Source organism: Temnothorax longispinosus, unplaced genomic scaffold (assembly GCF_030848805.1).
Source record: "Temnothorax longispinosus isolate EJ_2023e unplaced genomic scaffold, Tlon_JGU_v1 HiC_scaffold_69, whole genome shotgun sequence".
NCBI lineage: Eukaryota > Metazoa > Arthropoda > Insecta > Hymenoptera > Formicidae > Temnothorax > Temnothorax longispinosus.
This window is the reverse complement of record NW_027270550.1, coordinates 13,405-30,371: the sequence shown is the minus strand read 5'-3', so window position 1 is coordinate 30,371 and position 16,967 is coordinate 13,405. Positions and strand designations below refer to the sequence as shown.

Here is a 16,967-nt window from a genome sequence, read left to right as displayed (position 1 = left end):
GGACATCATGCAGCGACACATCCTACCTCTTTACTCCGACCATACAACTGAGGCTGGATTTCTTATTTCAGTAAGTCACCGTTTTATTTTTGATTGTTTAAAGCTATTAAAGGTTTGAACGAATCTGATCGTTCAGTTATGCCACTTCGAATATCCCCTGGTAAAGTCGATGCAGGCAGACTGACCAAAATTAAACGGAGTAAAGCGCGTCTATTACCATTTCAAAGGAGCGAGAGCGAGAGAGCGTGAACAAAGGAGTGAAAGTGAGGAAACGTGTGTGAGGGAGCGAGAGTGAGAGCGAGAGAACGTGAGTGATAGACAGAGAAGAGTTTTGGAAAAAGGAAGAGCGAAATTATTTCTCGTATTTATGGATGGAAAACTTAGGAATATTATGATCGCAAGGGATGGATAATAACGCACTCTTAAAACAAATAAAATATTACAGAATACATAAAGGCATAAAAATATTATACTGTCTTTAAATTATATATTGCTTAAAAGTGTTTAACATACTAAAAAAAGAATTAATATTATTCAAAAATTATCTTTTTAAAAGAATGTAAAAAAAGTCGCCAAGTGCACATGCCTATATGAAAAACTATTGTACAAAATTGTTTTAATATATTCAACCAAAAATATAAAATAATTGTGCATTGCAACATAAATAGTGTTCATTTTTGTAAGAAGAATGTTTAGGTGAATAATAAGTATTGTTCAACATTTCATAATTTAAAAATGTAAAACTTGTTTTCTAAAAAAAGTGTTAAAATTAGAAAATTGCGTTAAATATAAAAAATAAATATAATAAATGTTTTAAAAAATTAAACATTTTTTAGCCTACCAAGATAATAGAAGATATTTAAATGTATATATAATGTTTAATTGAGATAAAAAAATATTTAGTGCACAAAAAAAACTTAGCGTTACTAGATCTCGGAATATAATAAGATAATGAAAACAAGTAATATTTTTAATTTAGACCTGTACATGACACACGTATCGTACATGCTTAGCATATTTATTTATTTATTTCGGCCATATTTAGTCTGACAACGCCAAGTTTTTTTGCATTAAATATTTTTTTATCTTAATTAAATCAAGAGACACGGTAGTGTCTCGCGCCAAGTACACGCGGAGCGAGACCGACCGTGACTCTTTTACGCGACGCGACGGGTTGCGAGTACCCGCGATGTTGAGATCTCGATAACGAGTGAACGGATCAAGTTCTAAGTAGGCTTGATCGATAGCTTGGGGTCCAATTAGGGGGGGGTTTCTCTCATAATATTCCGCTACGTGCCCTACGAGCGGAGATATTGCGACGCAAAGTCCAAATGTGAAAATTTATTTTTAAGATACGTATACTTCTAACGCCGACATTCTTGTATGATGACGTCATAATCAGAAACGTCACTTTCACTTTTTCGACGCTGGCGGCGCAGGTATCGCCAGTTTCGATATCGCGCGCGTATTTCGAAATTAGGTCGATAGACTTATCGGTCAGGAGGAAGATTTCTATTTAGGTAAATTAGGTATATACTTATATAATATATATTGAGTCAATTGCTTCATGTTTATCTGGAGAGATTTCGTATCCTTACATCGTATTACCACCGCTGCCGGAAAAGAAGGTTCTCTACGCTTGGCAGAAAGTGCCGCTAGGGAATTTTAAGTCGATTCTTATGAATCAAGCTTGAATTCGATGTCTCCTGTCAGTCAGTTCATCATCTGATCAGTTAACCTATCTCGATCGATCGAGAGACACGGTAGTACGCGCGGAGCGAGACCGACCGTGTGACTCTTTATTACGCGTCGCGAGGTAAGGTGCGACAACGCGCGCATACGCGCGTACGCGAAACGGCAGTAACACCGTAATCGTGCCGGCGATATACTGAATTGAATTGCTTCGTGCTTATCTAGAGATTTCGTATCCCTAGATTCCCTACATTGGGTGCGTTCAGCCGATACTCCCGCTAGCCTAGCAATCGTGAGCAGTCGCTCGTTTTCGCTCGTTTCCTCTCCTTTGACCCAATGGATTAAAAGGAGAGGAAACGAGCGACTGCTCACGATTGCTAGGCTAGCGGAGTATTCGGCTGAACGCACCCATCGTGTTACCATCGCTGCCGGAAAAGAAGGTTCTCTACGCTTGGCAGAAAGTGACGACTGACACGTTCGATCCCGACTTCGTTGATCGCAGAAGAGCTGAACTCGAGGTACGTTTCCGATTTGCAATTATAAAAGTATCGTGCGATGAATGTTGTACCCAATTATAACCTCAAATGAAGTTGTGCACGTTGCTGAAAGATATATATATATCTTGATATATAGGCTACGGTCAACGTGATACAAATGCTCTGGAGCGTTCTTCTTCTCCTTCTTTCTTCATTGAAAGAAAAGAGAAGAGGAATGCTTCGAAGCATTTGTAGTGTCACGTTGACCGTAGCCATAATATCATATTAATACATTATTTTATTTTTAGATATAGGTCAAGGATTGCCATTTAAAGCTGGTACGTTTGATGGGGCTGTCAGTATTTCTGCGCTTGTGGTTGTGCTATGCAAGCAAAAACTTTGCACAATCCTATAAAACGTTTATATCGTTTCTTATCAACGTTGTATGCATGTCTGTCAAGAAGCGCAAGAGCAGTGTTACAATTCTATCCAGAGAACGGTGAACAGGTTGTTGATATATATATATCTTGATATATAGGCTACGGTCAACGTGATACAAATGCTCTGGAGCGTTCTTCTTCTCCTTCTTTCTTCATTGAAAGAAAAGAGAAGAGGAATGCTTCGAAGCATTTGTAGTGTCACGTTGACCGTAGCCATAATATCATATTAATACATTATTTTATTTTTAGACGTAGCTGTTGATGAAAGAGAATTAGATGGTGACTTAATTTTGGGAGATATAGGTCAAGGATTGCCATTTAAAGCTGGTATTATTGGAACCACGAGAGTCGCGTGGCAAACGGGAAAAAGAAAACGAGGACAGTAAACCAAGCAGCGGAAAAAATATCCCTATTCGACTTTCTCGAGGATAAATTACCTGTACAACCTGAGAGCGTCGAAACAACTAATTTGTCTCAAAACAGCTACATACAAATTAATAAAAGTAATCAAGATCGTTTTGAATCAAGAGGATTTGATAATATATATATATATATATATATGTAGGTCTAGAGGTATGTTCCGGGACTGTTTACGTTTTTTGAAATGTACAGTCCTGGAATATAACGCATATATATGTAATCAGATTCAAAAAATTGTCCCGAAACGTGCCGTAGGACATGAATTTTTTCCAGGACAGTCCTGGAAACTGCCAATGTCCTGGAATATACCGATGTAAAAAATAAAAGTCCCGGAACATACTTCCGGACCTACATATATATATATATATTATATATATTATGTGGTCGGAGGTCCGGAGTATGTTCCGGGACTTTTATTTTTTTACATCGGTATATTCCAGGAATTTGGCAGTTTCCAGGACTGTCCTGGAAAAAATTCATGTCCTACGGCACGTTTCGGGACAATTTTTGAATCTGATTACATATATATGCGTTATATTCCAGGACTGTACATTTCAAAAAACGTAAACAGTCCCGGAACATACCTCTAGACCTATATATATATATATATATATATATATAGATTATATAGAGACATTATTATATATAGAGATTATATATGAGACCATATATAGAGATTATAGAGACAAGATTATAAGAGATACAAATTTTTTATAATTATATAGAGACATTATATAGAGATATTATAGAGAGACATTATATATATATATCCCGCGGCTCTGCCTCTTGGTCTGCGATATATATATATATGAAAAGACAGTATACCATTTGTACTTTCGCGATTTCTCTCACAATCAGTATGAAACGGTGGTTTCGTTGGCTCCTGCCTCTTTTCAGAGGACAATACGGCCAGTATTTGCCACTGTTTACTCGTTATTTGTGCGATGTTCTTAACACTGCAATGCTAAGTCGTATTGCTTCGAAAGAAATATTATTAATTGCTCAAGATACGTTTGACTGTGATAATTATATTAAACGAAAGGTACAAAAGCGATTGACGGATAATGAAGACGATGATACCAATACAGCTGGGCTTTTGAAACAAATTACAATTAAAATTGGAGCGAAAGTTATGATAAGACGCAATATTGATGTCACTTTGGGCCTGGCAAATGGTACAATTGCTACAGTTATTTCTGTTGTGCGGGATATATCTACCGATTGTGTAGAAAAGATTAAACTTCTTTTACCGTCTGGTTTGGAGTATTGTATTGAAAGAGTAAGTGTCAAGTTTAAAGTAATGGAGAAAGCATATGTTATCAGAAAACAATTTCCCATAACTCTCAGTTATGGCATAACCATTCATAAAAGTCAAGGATTAACCTTGCAAAACGCTGTTATGGATATAGGTAATTCTATATTTAGTTGTGCTCAGTCATATGTTGCGTTATCCCGACTACCGTCTTTGGATGGATTGCATTTAATTAACTTTGATCCTTCAGCTGTAAAAGTAAGTGAAAGAGCTATTAGCGAATATAATCGACTAATACGAACATTTCTACCGCAAGCACAAACGATTCCTATTTCGAAAAAACGTTTTCGAAAAGTAAAAGATGTTCCGTGGACATTGTCAAATCTCTATCTATCTACATGTCTATCTACATTTGTAAAAGGTCTCTCTCTCTCTCTCTTTCTCTCTCTCTCTAGCAGCGCCAAGTTTTTTGACAAGAAAAATTTATGTATTTTAATAAAATATTTTTATTTTTTGTACTGTTACCTCTGTAATTCTTTGGGATGCGATTAAATTTTTTAAAATACATATATAAACTTTGTATTTAAATACCTTGTATTCTCTTGTTGGGTTTAAATATTTTAATAAAATATTTGTATTTTGTACTGTTACCTCTGTGTAATTCTTCATGATTCAATTTTTTATTCTAATCGAAGAAAAGCAGTAGTAATATTATACCTCGAAAAAACCTAAGTAACAAGTGGTAGACGTAATCTTTGTATCTCGAAAAATACACTGAGAAAAAAAATTGTTAATCCCAAGAAATATTTAGTTCGATACGTTCAACTAAACATTTTAATTAGTTAACTAAATATTAGTTGTTTCAACAATTTATTTCGTTTTTTAATCAAGAATTAATTAATTCAACTAATGTTTAGTTAACTAACTAAAATGGTTAGTTGAACGTATCGGACTAAATATTTCTTGGGATTGACAAATTTTTTTTCTCAGTGTATGTTCTCTGTAATTGGCGCTGTAATTTAAAAAGAGATATCATTTCTTTTTTGTAATTGTAATAATAGATCACTTGAAGCGCGACTCATTTTTTGATAAGGTAACGTAATTTGTGATGTGTATCACTTGAGTAATAATTTTTGGAAATAAAAATAATACTGCTTAGGTTTTTTCGAGATTTTTGGAGATACAAAGATTACGTCCACCACTTGTTACTTAGGTTTTTTCGAGGTATAATACTACTACTTTGTTTTTTTTCGAGGTGAAGATACTACTGTTTAGGTTTTTTCGAGATTTTTGGAGATACAAAGATTACGTCCACCACTTGTTACTTAGGTTTTTTCGAGGTATAATACTACTACTTTGTTTTTTTTCGAGGTGAAGATACTACTGTTTAGGTTTTTTCGAGATTTTTCAAGATACAAAAATTTCGTCTACCACTTGTTACTTAGATTTTTTTAAGGTATAATACTACCACTGTTTTTTTTTTCGAGGTAACAACATATACACTACTATGCGTGTACTTGGCGCCTTTCTTTACTTTTTTTTTAAAAAAGGTATTATATACATTTAAATATCTTCTATTATTCTTGGTATAAGTTTAAAAATGTTTAATTTTTTAAAACATTTATCATATTTCTTCTGTTTATTTGATACAATTTTCTGATTTTAACACTTTTTTTGAAAAACATTTTTTATATTTTTAAAATTATGAAATGTTGAACAACACTTATTATTCACCTAAACATTAATTCTTATTACGAAAATCAACACCATTTATGTTGCACAATTATTTTACATTTTTGATTGGATAAAATTTGGATTAAATCAATTTTATACAACAGTTCGTACAGGCGCATGCACTTGGCGACTTTTTTTTACATTTTTTGAAATGTGATATTTTATTGATATTAACATTTGATACAAATTTCTAAACCAAATAATTACACTGTAAACTGCATTTTGACGAAGAAATTTGTTGTAGGTTATGGAGAGTTTCATTCTTTTTGTCAGTACACTAGAAAAGTTTGAACATAAGCTATTTGTAAATATTTTCTTTTTGTGGTTTTATGTATCACATTTCCAATTGTGCGTAACTAAGGATAATAACGGGTTGAAAATATGTCGCAATGTTTCCTTAAAAAAACATTACATACGAAAATTTAAAGGGTACCTTTATAATGGATTTGTTTGAAAATGTTTTCAATCAGAATAATTTCGTGCAACTAGATTTCAAAAAGATTAACATATAACAAATCAACAACGTTTATGAACTCGCTACCTTCGAAATTTATTTGAAATTCTTTTCCAGCTAGTCAAATATTTTGCGACACACACTGACACAGTCTAACAAAATTCTCTTAATTTTTATCACCCTACATACACGAACATGTGTAACTGATATGAGAATATCGATCTAAACATGAATTGAACACTAATGATTGCATGTATGTACAGTTTGTATTTGCCATGATATGTGTTATATGAGTACATATTTTTGAATTTTGGTAAATATTTACCTGTATGTAGTCCGTTCCAAATGATCTTCGATTGATCTTGATGATAACTTTTAAATCTAATAAGAATCAAAATTATTGGATTCTTTCCGTGCATGCGTACTAACGTAAAATCTTACATTCACTGGCGGACAATGACTCGTTTCCTAAGATAAGGAGGGAATTTAAAAGTATACCCATGGCCTCTAATCGTTGTCTGCCAGTCTATGTATTGTGACGTTGCGGCTCGCCGCATCGTCGCGGCGCCCCGCCGCCGTCACAAGACGCGGAATTTCGCGCCCAGGGACGGACCAGGGAGGCAACGGCGAGATCTCCAGGGGTCGTAGTTAATCGCGTTTCCGCATTCTGATTACTTTCTTTTGTTTTTATGCAATGTAATACGCGCGGCACCTCACCCACACCACGGCAAACCTTCGAGGGAGTAATCGGCGAAGGAAATCAAGGACGATTGATAACCGAGGAGGGGTGGCAAACACGGAAGCAGCAGAGATCACGGGCTGGCGAGAGCAACGCGGCAGGCGTGCGGCACGTGAGGCAGCGACGGACGAGGCCGCCAATAGCGGGGCCCCAGACGCCTGGGTAAAAACCCGGCTTCAGCAAATGATCTCCACAAAACACCGACCCACGGGGTGGCTGGCCACCGCCCCAGGGTCAAACCGGAGGCACACCGGCACGAGCGAAGTTCCGTCCGCCGCTAAGGACAAAATTTGAGGAGTTGTACGCCGCCGAGGGACTGTTGCCCGCCCTCGAAGGATCTCGTATCGACAGCACTGCGCCGGGACACCGCGGGCTTGCAAGCTCGCGCCCGATTGGCTCGCGCGCCCCTCAGGAAGGGGTACCGTATCGATTCCGCCATCGAGCGGGTTTAGCGTTTCACTCTCTGGTCGTCCGTCGGCGAGAAAATACGTTTTGATTAAGATACGCGATAGCCACCCCGAGTCGGGTATTTCGATCGTTGTCTGGCGGATCGAGGATCGTTGGTGGAAGGTGACGGCGAGAAGCCCAGGAGGAGGCGTATCACCGGTGAGGTTGCCCGTAAATCGCGATATGTAAAGCCACGACACCGCCCTCCGGTGCACGCTCTCGCTCGGGATAACGCATGTTAAGATCGAGTGTAATTTCGCGATCGATAACGAGAGCGAAGGGCCTCGGGATGGTATCGTGGCCGCGGAACCGTGGTACAAACGTTAGGGCGAATCCCTGGAGATCGTGATAGGCGCGTTAATGAGTTCGATATCGCGAGTATATTGCGTCGTCCTCGCGACCTTGATGTACGACAGCATACGGGCCGGTACTTCGTAAATTGTGTTACCGTTTCTTCGCGTCGGAAAGTTCTTGTGTTTTCGCGTCGGGTGTTAGCGTATCGATTGTGTTCGGATCTCGTTATTACGGGTTGCTAATTGTGTCAAACTCCCATTGGTGTCGATGGAGTCGTTACGTTGGGTTTGCTCTCGCGTTGAGAAACTTTCGTTCACAAGCCCCTTGCGTTCGGTATTCCTTGCGTTACGCCCTATGGCGTCCCGCCCTGCTCGCGATGACCTCGAATTTTGCGTTAGAAATAGTATTCCTTGTATTGTCACAAATCTCGACGCCTCCGTGTTGCGCCCATTTAGAAAATTCTCGTGTAGATTAAGATAGCCTGGCGATGGAATTCTCGTACGGGCGTGGTGTTCACGCGCATCGAGCGTGGTGCACCACCATTTCGCGACATTTTTCGTTACTTTTCGTATCTCGCGTTAGTATTATTACTATTAAGTGTTTGAGACCTGCGCCTTCCGTGCGCCTACAATAAGCTTTGCTTCGCGTATGTTTAATAGCCGCGTTAAAGATTGTTTCTGTGGAATAAATCCAGGCATCCCGCCACCGGCTATTCTTGATTTGTTATGGGCTTTATTTTGTGTTTGATCGAAGCCGGATGGATAAACGTTGTTATTTTCTCGACAACCAGTACTCAATAAATGTTATTTTCTTTGTTATCAGATTGAGTTACAAAATTTACGTATCACCCCGCCGGATATCGCGCTGCCCTTCATTAACCCCGCCCGTGATTAGGTCAAGCTAGCCGATTCCACGCACCTCCACACACTTCGTTTTGCGTCTCGTTTAGGTTTTCGCGATTTCGTGGACGCGAATGTACGCGTCTGGCGCCCAACATTCGGAACATTTCGTGGAGTATCGGAGGTGCGAGGAAACCACTGGAGAGGCCTACTATCCCGCTCTCCTAAGTCCTTTTGATCCGGCACACGTCCCGGAGCGGTCCGGGAAAAAGTCGTGACAGTATATAAGATTTTACATTAGTACACGCGGAAAGACTCCAATAATTTTTGCAGAATTTGTAACGTCAATTGAGTCATCATGAAGAGTTATTTTACGTTTTTGCACAATTAATATTCTATGTTTTACCATTATGATAAATAATCAAATTAGAATTCTAATACATGTACATACTGTCACGACTTTTTACACTCCCGGACCGCTCCGGGACGTGTGCCGGATCAAAAGGACTTAGGAGAGCGGGATGGTTGGCCTCTCCAGTGATTTCCTCGCACCTCCGATACTCCACGAAATGTTCCAAATGTTGGGCGCCAGACGCGTACATTCGCATCCACGAAATCGCGAAAACCTAAACGAGACGCAAAACGAAGTGTGGAGGTGCGTGGAATCGGCTAGCTTGACCTAATCACGGGCGGGGTTAATGAAGGGCAGCGCTATATTCGGCGGGGTGACACGATAATTTCATACTCAGTCAGATAACAAAGAAAATAACATTTATTGAGTACTGGTTGTCGAGAAAATAAATTCAATAAACAAATCAAGAAATTGAGTCTCTAATAAACACGCTGAAGGCTCTATTCTCACACAATTAATAATCCGAGTCGAAAACCGTACGAAAACTCTGTCGCAATGATATCTTAACTTAACGCGAGATATTCGGCTCGGGCGCAACGGGGAGGCGCCGAGTCGTTTAACCAAGCAAGTCGCGATATCGCTAATAATGTTGGGCGCCAGGTGTGGAGAAGGCCACACCACCTTTGACTCGAAGTACGCGTCTAATAACCACGGAACGCCAGGAAGAACTACGCAAGTAACATCTAAACGCACGAAGCGTGTGAACGCCGGTAATTTCTTAACGCGAATACAAGTCTAACATAATTAATCAATCGGCGGGAACGACATTCGACCGCGATTAACAATGCTATCGACATTCCAACGCAAAATTCGAGATTATCACGAGCCGGGACGCCATAGGACGTAACGCGATTACTACCGGACGCAAGTTTCTCAACGCGAGAGCACAATTATCACCCGTAATAACGAGATCCGAACACAAATCGATACGCTAACACCGACGCTCGAACAAAAGAATTTCCCGACGCGAAGAAACGGTAACGCAATTGACGAAATACCGGCCCGTATGCGGCCGTACACCAAGGTCGCGAGGACAACGCAATATACTCGCGATATCGAACTCATTAACGCCTATCACGATCTCCAGGGATTCGCCATAACGCTTGTACCACGGTTCCACGGCCACGATACCATCCCGAGGCCCTTCGCTCTCGTTATCGATCGCGAAATTACACTCGATCTTAACATGCGTTATCCCGAGCGAGAGCGTGCACCGGAGGGCGGTGTCGTGGCTTTACATATCGCGATTTACGGGCAACCTCACCGGTGATATGCCTCCTCCTGAGCTCCTCGCCGTCACCTTCTTCCAACGATCCTCGATCCGCCAGACATAATTCGGAATACCCGATTCGGGGTGGCTATCGCGTATCAATCAAAACGTATTTTCTCGCCGACGGACGACCAGAGAGTGAAAACGCTAGACCCGCTCGATTGCGGAATCGATACGGTACCCCTTCCTGAGGGGCGCGCGAGCCAATCGGGCGCGAGCTTGCAAGCCCGCGGTGTCCCGGCGCAGTGCTGTCGATACGAGATCCTTCGGGGGCGGGCAACGGTCCCTCGGCGGCGTACAACTCCTCAAATTTTGTCCTTAGCGGCGGACGGAACTTCGCTCGTGCCGGTGTGCCTCCGGTTTGACCCTAGGGCGGTGGCCAGCCACCCCGTGGGTCGGTGTTTTGTGGAGATCATTTGCTGAAGCCGGGTTTTTACCCAGGCGTCTGGGGCCCCGCTATTGGCGGCCTCGTCCGTCGCTGCCTCACGTGCCGCACGCCTGCCGCGTTGCTCTCGCCAGCCCGTGATCTCTGCTGCTTCCGTGCTTGCCACCCCTCCTTGGTTATCGATCGTCCTTGATTTCCTTCGCCAAATACTCCCTCGAAGGTTTGCCGTGGTGTGGGTGAGGTGCCGCGCGTATTACATTGCAAAAAGAAACAAAAAAAAGTAATCAAAATGCGGAAACGCGATTAAATACGACCCCTGGAGATCTCGCCGTTGCCTCCCTGGTCCGTCCCTGGGCGCGAAATTCCGCGTCTTGTGACGGCGGCGGGGCGCCGCGACGATGCGGCGAGCCGCAACGTCACAATACATACACATGTACACTCCATACACATACACATACACATACATAATATGCAAAATCCGACCGAGCAACCTCCCCGTGGTGCACATCAGGTTACGCAAATGCCGGCGGTATCGTGCTAAAATCATAAAAAAACAGGGGTTATTTTAAATTGCGATATCTCGCTAAATAATCGGCGTAGGACAAAATTTTTTTTAATTTGAAAGGGCAAAGTCCGTACTTTTGAGATAATATTAATGATTATGTTCGCCAATTTTTTTATTAGGCGGTGGAAGATTGCAAATTTCAAGATTTTGGATATCTCAAATACGTCCTTATTCAAAGCTGACCACGCCTTTGAGTATTAACTTGAGTGAAAATTGAACCAAAGCATCTTATATTAGAGAGTTTACCCTGTAAAATCTTTTTTAAACTTTGCCAGCATCGATCTGCTGTGGTTTTTCTGTATGACAGTACTGACAAGTTACGACTTCTATGCGCCACGTCAAGACTCGTTTCTCACCGGGTGCATTCTCCGCAAGTACAACGTTTCTTATCAGTTTTACAGTCTCTAATTCTTTTGCGGCACCAATATTTGTATGATTAAACACTTACATACTCTCCCGAACCGTGCCCAGTCTTTTGTATGCTTTATCATTGTCATGCCTAAGCAGAAATATTGCACAAATGCGCGTCAGTTCGTTGCGCGCGGGTACGGCGACGGGATCTCTTAGATAAAGTATTTTCTATTATGAGACCCAAAAAAATATATAATAGAAAACCTTTACTCTAGTAAGTTTGTTTGTTACCAATATAATAAATCTAAGGGCCGGTATCACAGTCTTCGATTAACATGATCCTCCGATTAAACTCACTCTGCATCTCTTTCTAACTGTCCCCCTAGAAAGAGACGAAGAGTGAGTTTAATCGGAGAATCACGTTAATCGGAGACTGTGATACCGACCCTATAACTAATATAATAACTGTAATAAACCTGAGATAAATATATATTTGAATGTACATATGATAACTTTGTTCAACAGTACTCTGCTCCATTCCGCTTAAAAAAAAGAAAAAAGAAATTTTTTAATTTATTCTGTTGTAAAACGCAACTTTTTTATCACATCTCCACTTTTACACAATGTAAGCTTTGCGTTCGGCGTTCTTTATGGAATTCGCCAGACATAGTGCGACTCTCAACTTCTTCGAATATCGATCCTTTTCCTTCGATATTATAATTTCTCTATTCAGACCGCGTAAGAAACTCGTTTTTAAGTGATTTTTAATTAAATTTCGAAACTCTGAGCTTATCTGTCCCGACTCTCTTCTCTGTGCATCAAGTATTCGTTTTCCTAATTCTCGGATGCGATTTACATGTGCAACTATCTTTTCGTCTTTTTTCTTATATAAATAAAAGCTAACCGTCCAACCTGGGCTTCATAAACTGTTTTCTTAGGCCCGTATTTTATTTTTAAAAATTACACTAATTTTTGCATTCAATTAAAAGTTTTCCCGAGAATTGACCTGTGTGCATCGCCCTTTAATTTATTACGTACTGAGCGAACCAAGTTTATCTCTTGCGTTGGTGTGATCATGCTGAGTGCTTCCTGGCCTCGAAAAATTTACGAAAGGAATATTTCCTCCATCGAAATACGGCACTACCTCTAATACGTCTTTAATTTAAAAGTGCAAATAATTACCTAAAGTTCCTTCATTTATGACTGCCATTCCTGAATTTAGTGGTCGTTGATTCTGTGACTGCTGTAATTGTTGAATTACTTGTTGTTTGTGAGCCAAGATCCTTTGTAGCTTGTCGATGTCTATATCCTTTGAAACGGAACCCGTTGTTGTTTCTATTATTTCGGAAAGTGGCGTATGGATTATCTTAGTTCTGTTATTCACTTACTGTCACTGTGCACTTATGTTCTTTTTTTTTCACACGAACTTTGACATTCGAACGCTGTCACCAAAAATTATGTCACGAACTGACAAAGAGAATTCGTCCATTTTTGGGTTAATACATTAAAGTACTTTACCCGGGATTGTGGACTAGGTCGTGTGATTACTCTGAGCCGAAAAGATATCGTAATTTCTAAACTTTATAACGAGGATCGGATTTATTAATTGAATTGAAATTAGGGTAATCAACTTCAGAATCCAAGGGAATAAGCTTATAACGCAGAACTTCTTGAATTTGGGTGACTTTGAATTTCGAGGGTTTCTCTAACTCTTTCAGTTTTAGGAAAACCGGAAAGAAATCTTGGTTGGATTAATTGGATCGCTTGTTTGATCTAATTATTTATTTAATTTTTTTAAATTGAGTTTTTTTGCCCCCTTTCTTAGGTATGGAATTAGGATTTAGTATATGAATTTCTGTTGCCACACTTTTTGGCAGCGACAATTTTAAATGAACTTTTCTGTTGCCACTCACTTATTATAGGCAGTAACAGATCTGGATAAGGTATTCAGGGAAATGGTTAAGTATTTCTAGGTAAAATAGATTTTATGATTTTAAAAGTGTATTACTTTTATTTCGAGACATATTACAATTGTTAAATTGAAATTAGCTTTCGAATAAAACAAAAGTCTAAGAATAAAATGAGTTAATGAATAAAATCGCCGATGGTAAACCGAGGTTAAGCGATAAAAAGCGATAAGGTTTGAAAGACCTAAAGTTTAAAAGAGTGCCGTGACATTTTTTTCACGCCTGTTTATACTCAAGTGGCGAGACCCCTCTCCGCGCGAGCTTCTCATCACTTCGTACATATCTTATTGTTAGTGGAGGAGGAAGATTTTGTCTCCGAGTGTAATCCTATGCCTGTCTGACCCGCGGCTCGGCAACAGCATCGCCTGATACGATCGCCGTCAGAAATCGGATAAATATAATTAATAGGTATCGCTCAATTGATAATTACTTTTCTGATTATTAAAACACTCTAGATTTAAATTTTGTTTGCACGTAACAGATTAAATTTATTCACGATATCGAAATCTTTGGCATACTCTGTATCTTATTTTATTTCTTAAATTTTTCTATTCTCCATTTTTTCCTTCTCACATCACGCTTCTATTTTTTTTTATTAGTTTATATTCACAGACTAGTTTGCGATTACTTGAACTGTGATAATACACTTTTTGAAACTCTTCTTTCCATATAAGCCTCATACAAATTTACAGAGATAGATTTGTCGAAAGACAGCTTCTTTTCTCACTCTTCTTTATTGAATGTTTATCTTTAGTTGGGACGCAATACCATGCTTCTTAAAACTGTCTTTCTCTTTAGCACTTAATCAACTATTTATACATCAAGTCACATATGTGAAGTGAGGCTTGAGATCGAATATGAAAACTTGCCTATAAATTAAGCTAAGCGCTTCTGTATACGGAGTCACGCGTTATTCTAGTTTTTTATTTCAACAAAAAGGGAGATTTATTTTCTCTCCCATTTCTACACAGTAAAAATGTAAGCGATGCAATGTATCAGTTTGTATCTTCAGTTAATTTAATAATATTTTACTGCTTTATGTTATAATACTTTCATTAACATTATTTTACTGTTATATTGTGCCATCAAGTTCTGTTGACGGAACATAAATTTAATACATACATAAATTACTATTAAGTAAAAAGTATTTAGCTCTCTCATTTACCACTTCTACACATGTACGCATTAATAATAAACAAAATACCCAGGTGAGAATTTGAGGAAAAACTCAACACCGAGATTCAAAAACTTGGTGTGTTCAAATAAATATATTGACCCCTCACTATTTAAAATGCTATTAGTTTTTATAAACATTTATTGAATATACATATATTATTTGTTCGTGCTATTTTTTTCTTTTGTAAAGACTTTTTGTTAGGTTGATATACATATGTCGCTTTTAATTAATATCTTTTTTATGCGCGTGATATTAATATTTTTGATTTTATCAACCTTTCCTGAATTAAATATTGTATCAAAAAATTGTTAATTAGTGCCGTTAATTGGTAAACTATTTTGAATTTTAATTGACTTTTGGATACTAATGTAACAATAAAGTAAGATTTGTTAACGAGAATTTAAAAAAACTGTTGGTAAAATTGATTGTAGTATCTTTTCGCATCTTACGAAAACCAAAATTTTTTAAGAAATCTTGTTATAATAAATATATATATTTACGAAATATAGCTTAAATCTAGTTTAAATACTTATCAATAGTTTAAGGTAATAGTTAACTCCAATAGTTTAGAAGTTATTTAGCAATGAAAAATGTAACTTGTTTAATTTCTATCAACAATGATGCGCGCGCGAATTTATATTGTGTGCGTGCGTATGTATGTGTAAATGTGTGTAAATGTCAGTTCTTATTAGCTGAGGCCAGGACTAATGACAAACACATGATGGGTATCTGATCCCTTTGGGGTACTTGAATTCTCTGGCCTCTCATATTCAGGATTCATCAAATATCCGAATCTTCTCGGGGATCAATGTGTGCCCCTTTGTTTGTTACGTGTATAAAGTATCCCTAACCTTTAATAAAATATTTAAAAGTATTAACATTTAAAGTTCACGATCACCAATATTCTTTCCCCTCAAAATCTTATAAATTTTATCTGAAACATTTGTATACTTGTCAGACTTATTGTTAGTTTTCGAGATATTTGGCTGGGCTGTTTCAAATAGGACATTTTCTATAAAAAAATTAAGAAACTGAAAATTATTTATATTCAAAACAACGTAATTATTAAAGTTAATACGTTCTTATTAAATTTTAAATCAGTTACCCCTAAGTTAGTAAATTTTTAATTAAATTTCAATATTTAAAAATTATATCAACGTCTTTTAAATATTCCAATAGGCTTAAAGTCTAATCATATAATATAATGATATTATGTTTATAATATATGATATGTGAAAAGTATCTTCTTATCAAAATTTAACTCTGTTTCATTATATATGATCTAAGCGGCCAACATCTCGATCTTGTTATAGTCATAATAATTATGAAACTCGTTGATCTTCAAATTCGAGTCGCAACAGTTTGAACAACTCGAACGCTACATCGGATTTCTAAACCGTTTTGAAATAAATATATAATTCGTCCACAATAATCAGATATGTAATCCTCTCACAATGTTTACATACATATAATTTTCTTATACACTTCGACTTTTTACTTCTCTATAATTTACTTTTTATTGAAGCGAATTAAAGAAGTATTACATTTGGTCACACATCTCTTTCCAAATTACACATTACACTTTTACGTCAAATTACATATTCCACCAGTGTAATTCGTACAATCGGGTTACACTGAAGGCGTGTTAGAAACATTAGACAATTGCTACTCCGAGTTCGAACAGATAATGCCTTCTAGCGATGTGGATTATAGAGATAGCAACTGCGGTTACTCAAACACTCGTATTATTTAGACGAGAATTTAACAAGGATATTGATCAGCTCGCGACTGAAGGGATGCGCGCTATCATGGTTTCACTCGAAAGCCGATATCTAATATTGAGTGTGGAAAAATTACTCAAGGAAATGAAGCAGATGTTTGATCTGCGTCCAGGCAAATTGACCCTGAAAAAGGAATCCGATTACAAAGAACGAAATTCTGGTTCTAGACTACCTTATTGAAGACATGGCAAACCAGCGATTGCAAAACCAAGCCTGCCTAATGAATTATTGGACAGGAGCTGAGTTATTCAAAACGTTGGAAAAGTTTAACC

General features: G+C 38.3%; 1 protein-coding gene and 1 long non-coding RNA gene across 5 annotated transcripts; both read left to right on the top strand.

Annotated features, from left to right (window-relative positions):
* Positions 1-1,801: 1,801 nt before the first annotated feature.
* On the top strand, positions 1,802-3,687 carry LOC139824930 (uncharacterized). 4 transcript variants are annotated; one of them, XR_011735367.1, is made up of 4 exons: positions 1,802-1,816; positions 1,935-2,210; positions 2,858-3,169; positions 3,651-3,687. It is a non-coding gene; the product is annotated as an uncharacterized lncRNA (long non-coding RNA). The 4 variants fall into 4 exon arrangements; XR_011735369.1 differs by lacking the exon at positions 3,651-3,687 and adding an exon at positions 2,483-2,675 and having other exon boundaries at positions 2,858-3,332; XR_011735368.1 differs by lacking the exon at positions 3,651-3,687 and adding an exon at positions 2,477-2,675 and having other exon boundaries at positions 2,858-3,332.
* A 200-nt stretch (positions 3,688-3,887) lies between these two features.
* Positions 3,888-4,437, top strand: LOC139824933 (ATP-dependent DNA helicase PIF1-like; the record flags this gene model as incomplete). The annotated part of the gene is made up of 1 exon (XM_071797480.1): positions 3,888-4,437. A coding segment is annotated over exon 1 (550 nt), but the record flags the coding sequence as incomplete, so codon positions are not given.
* Between the last annotated feature and the right edge of the window lie 12,530 nt (positions 4,438-16,967).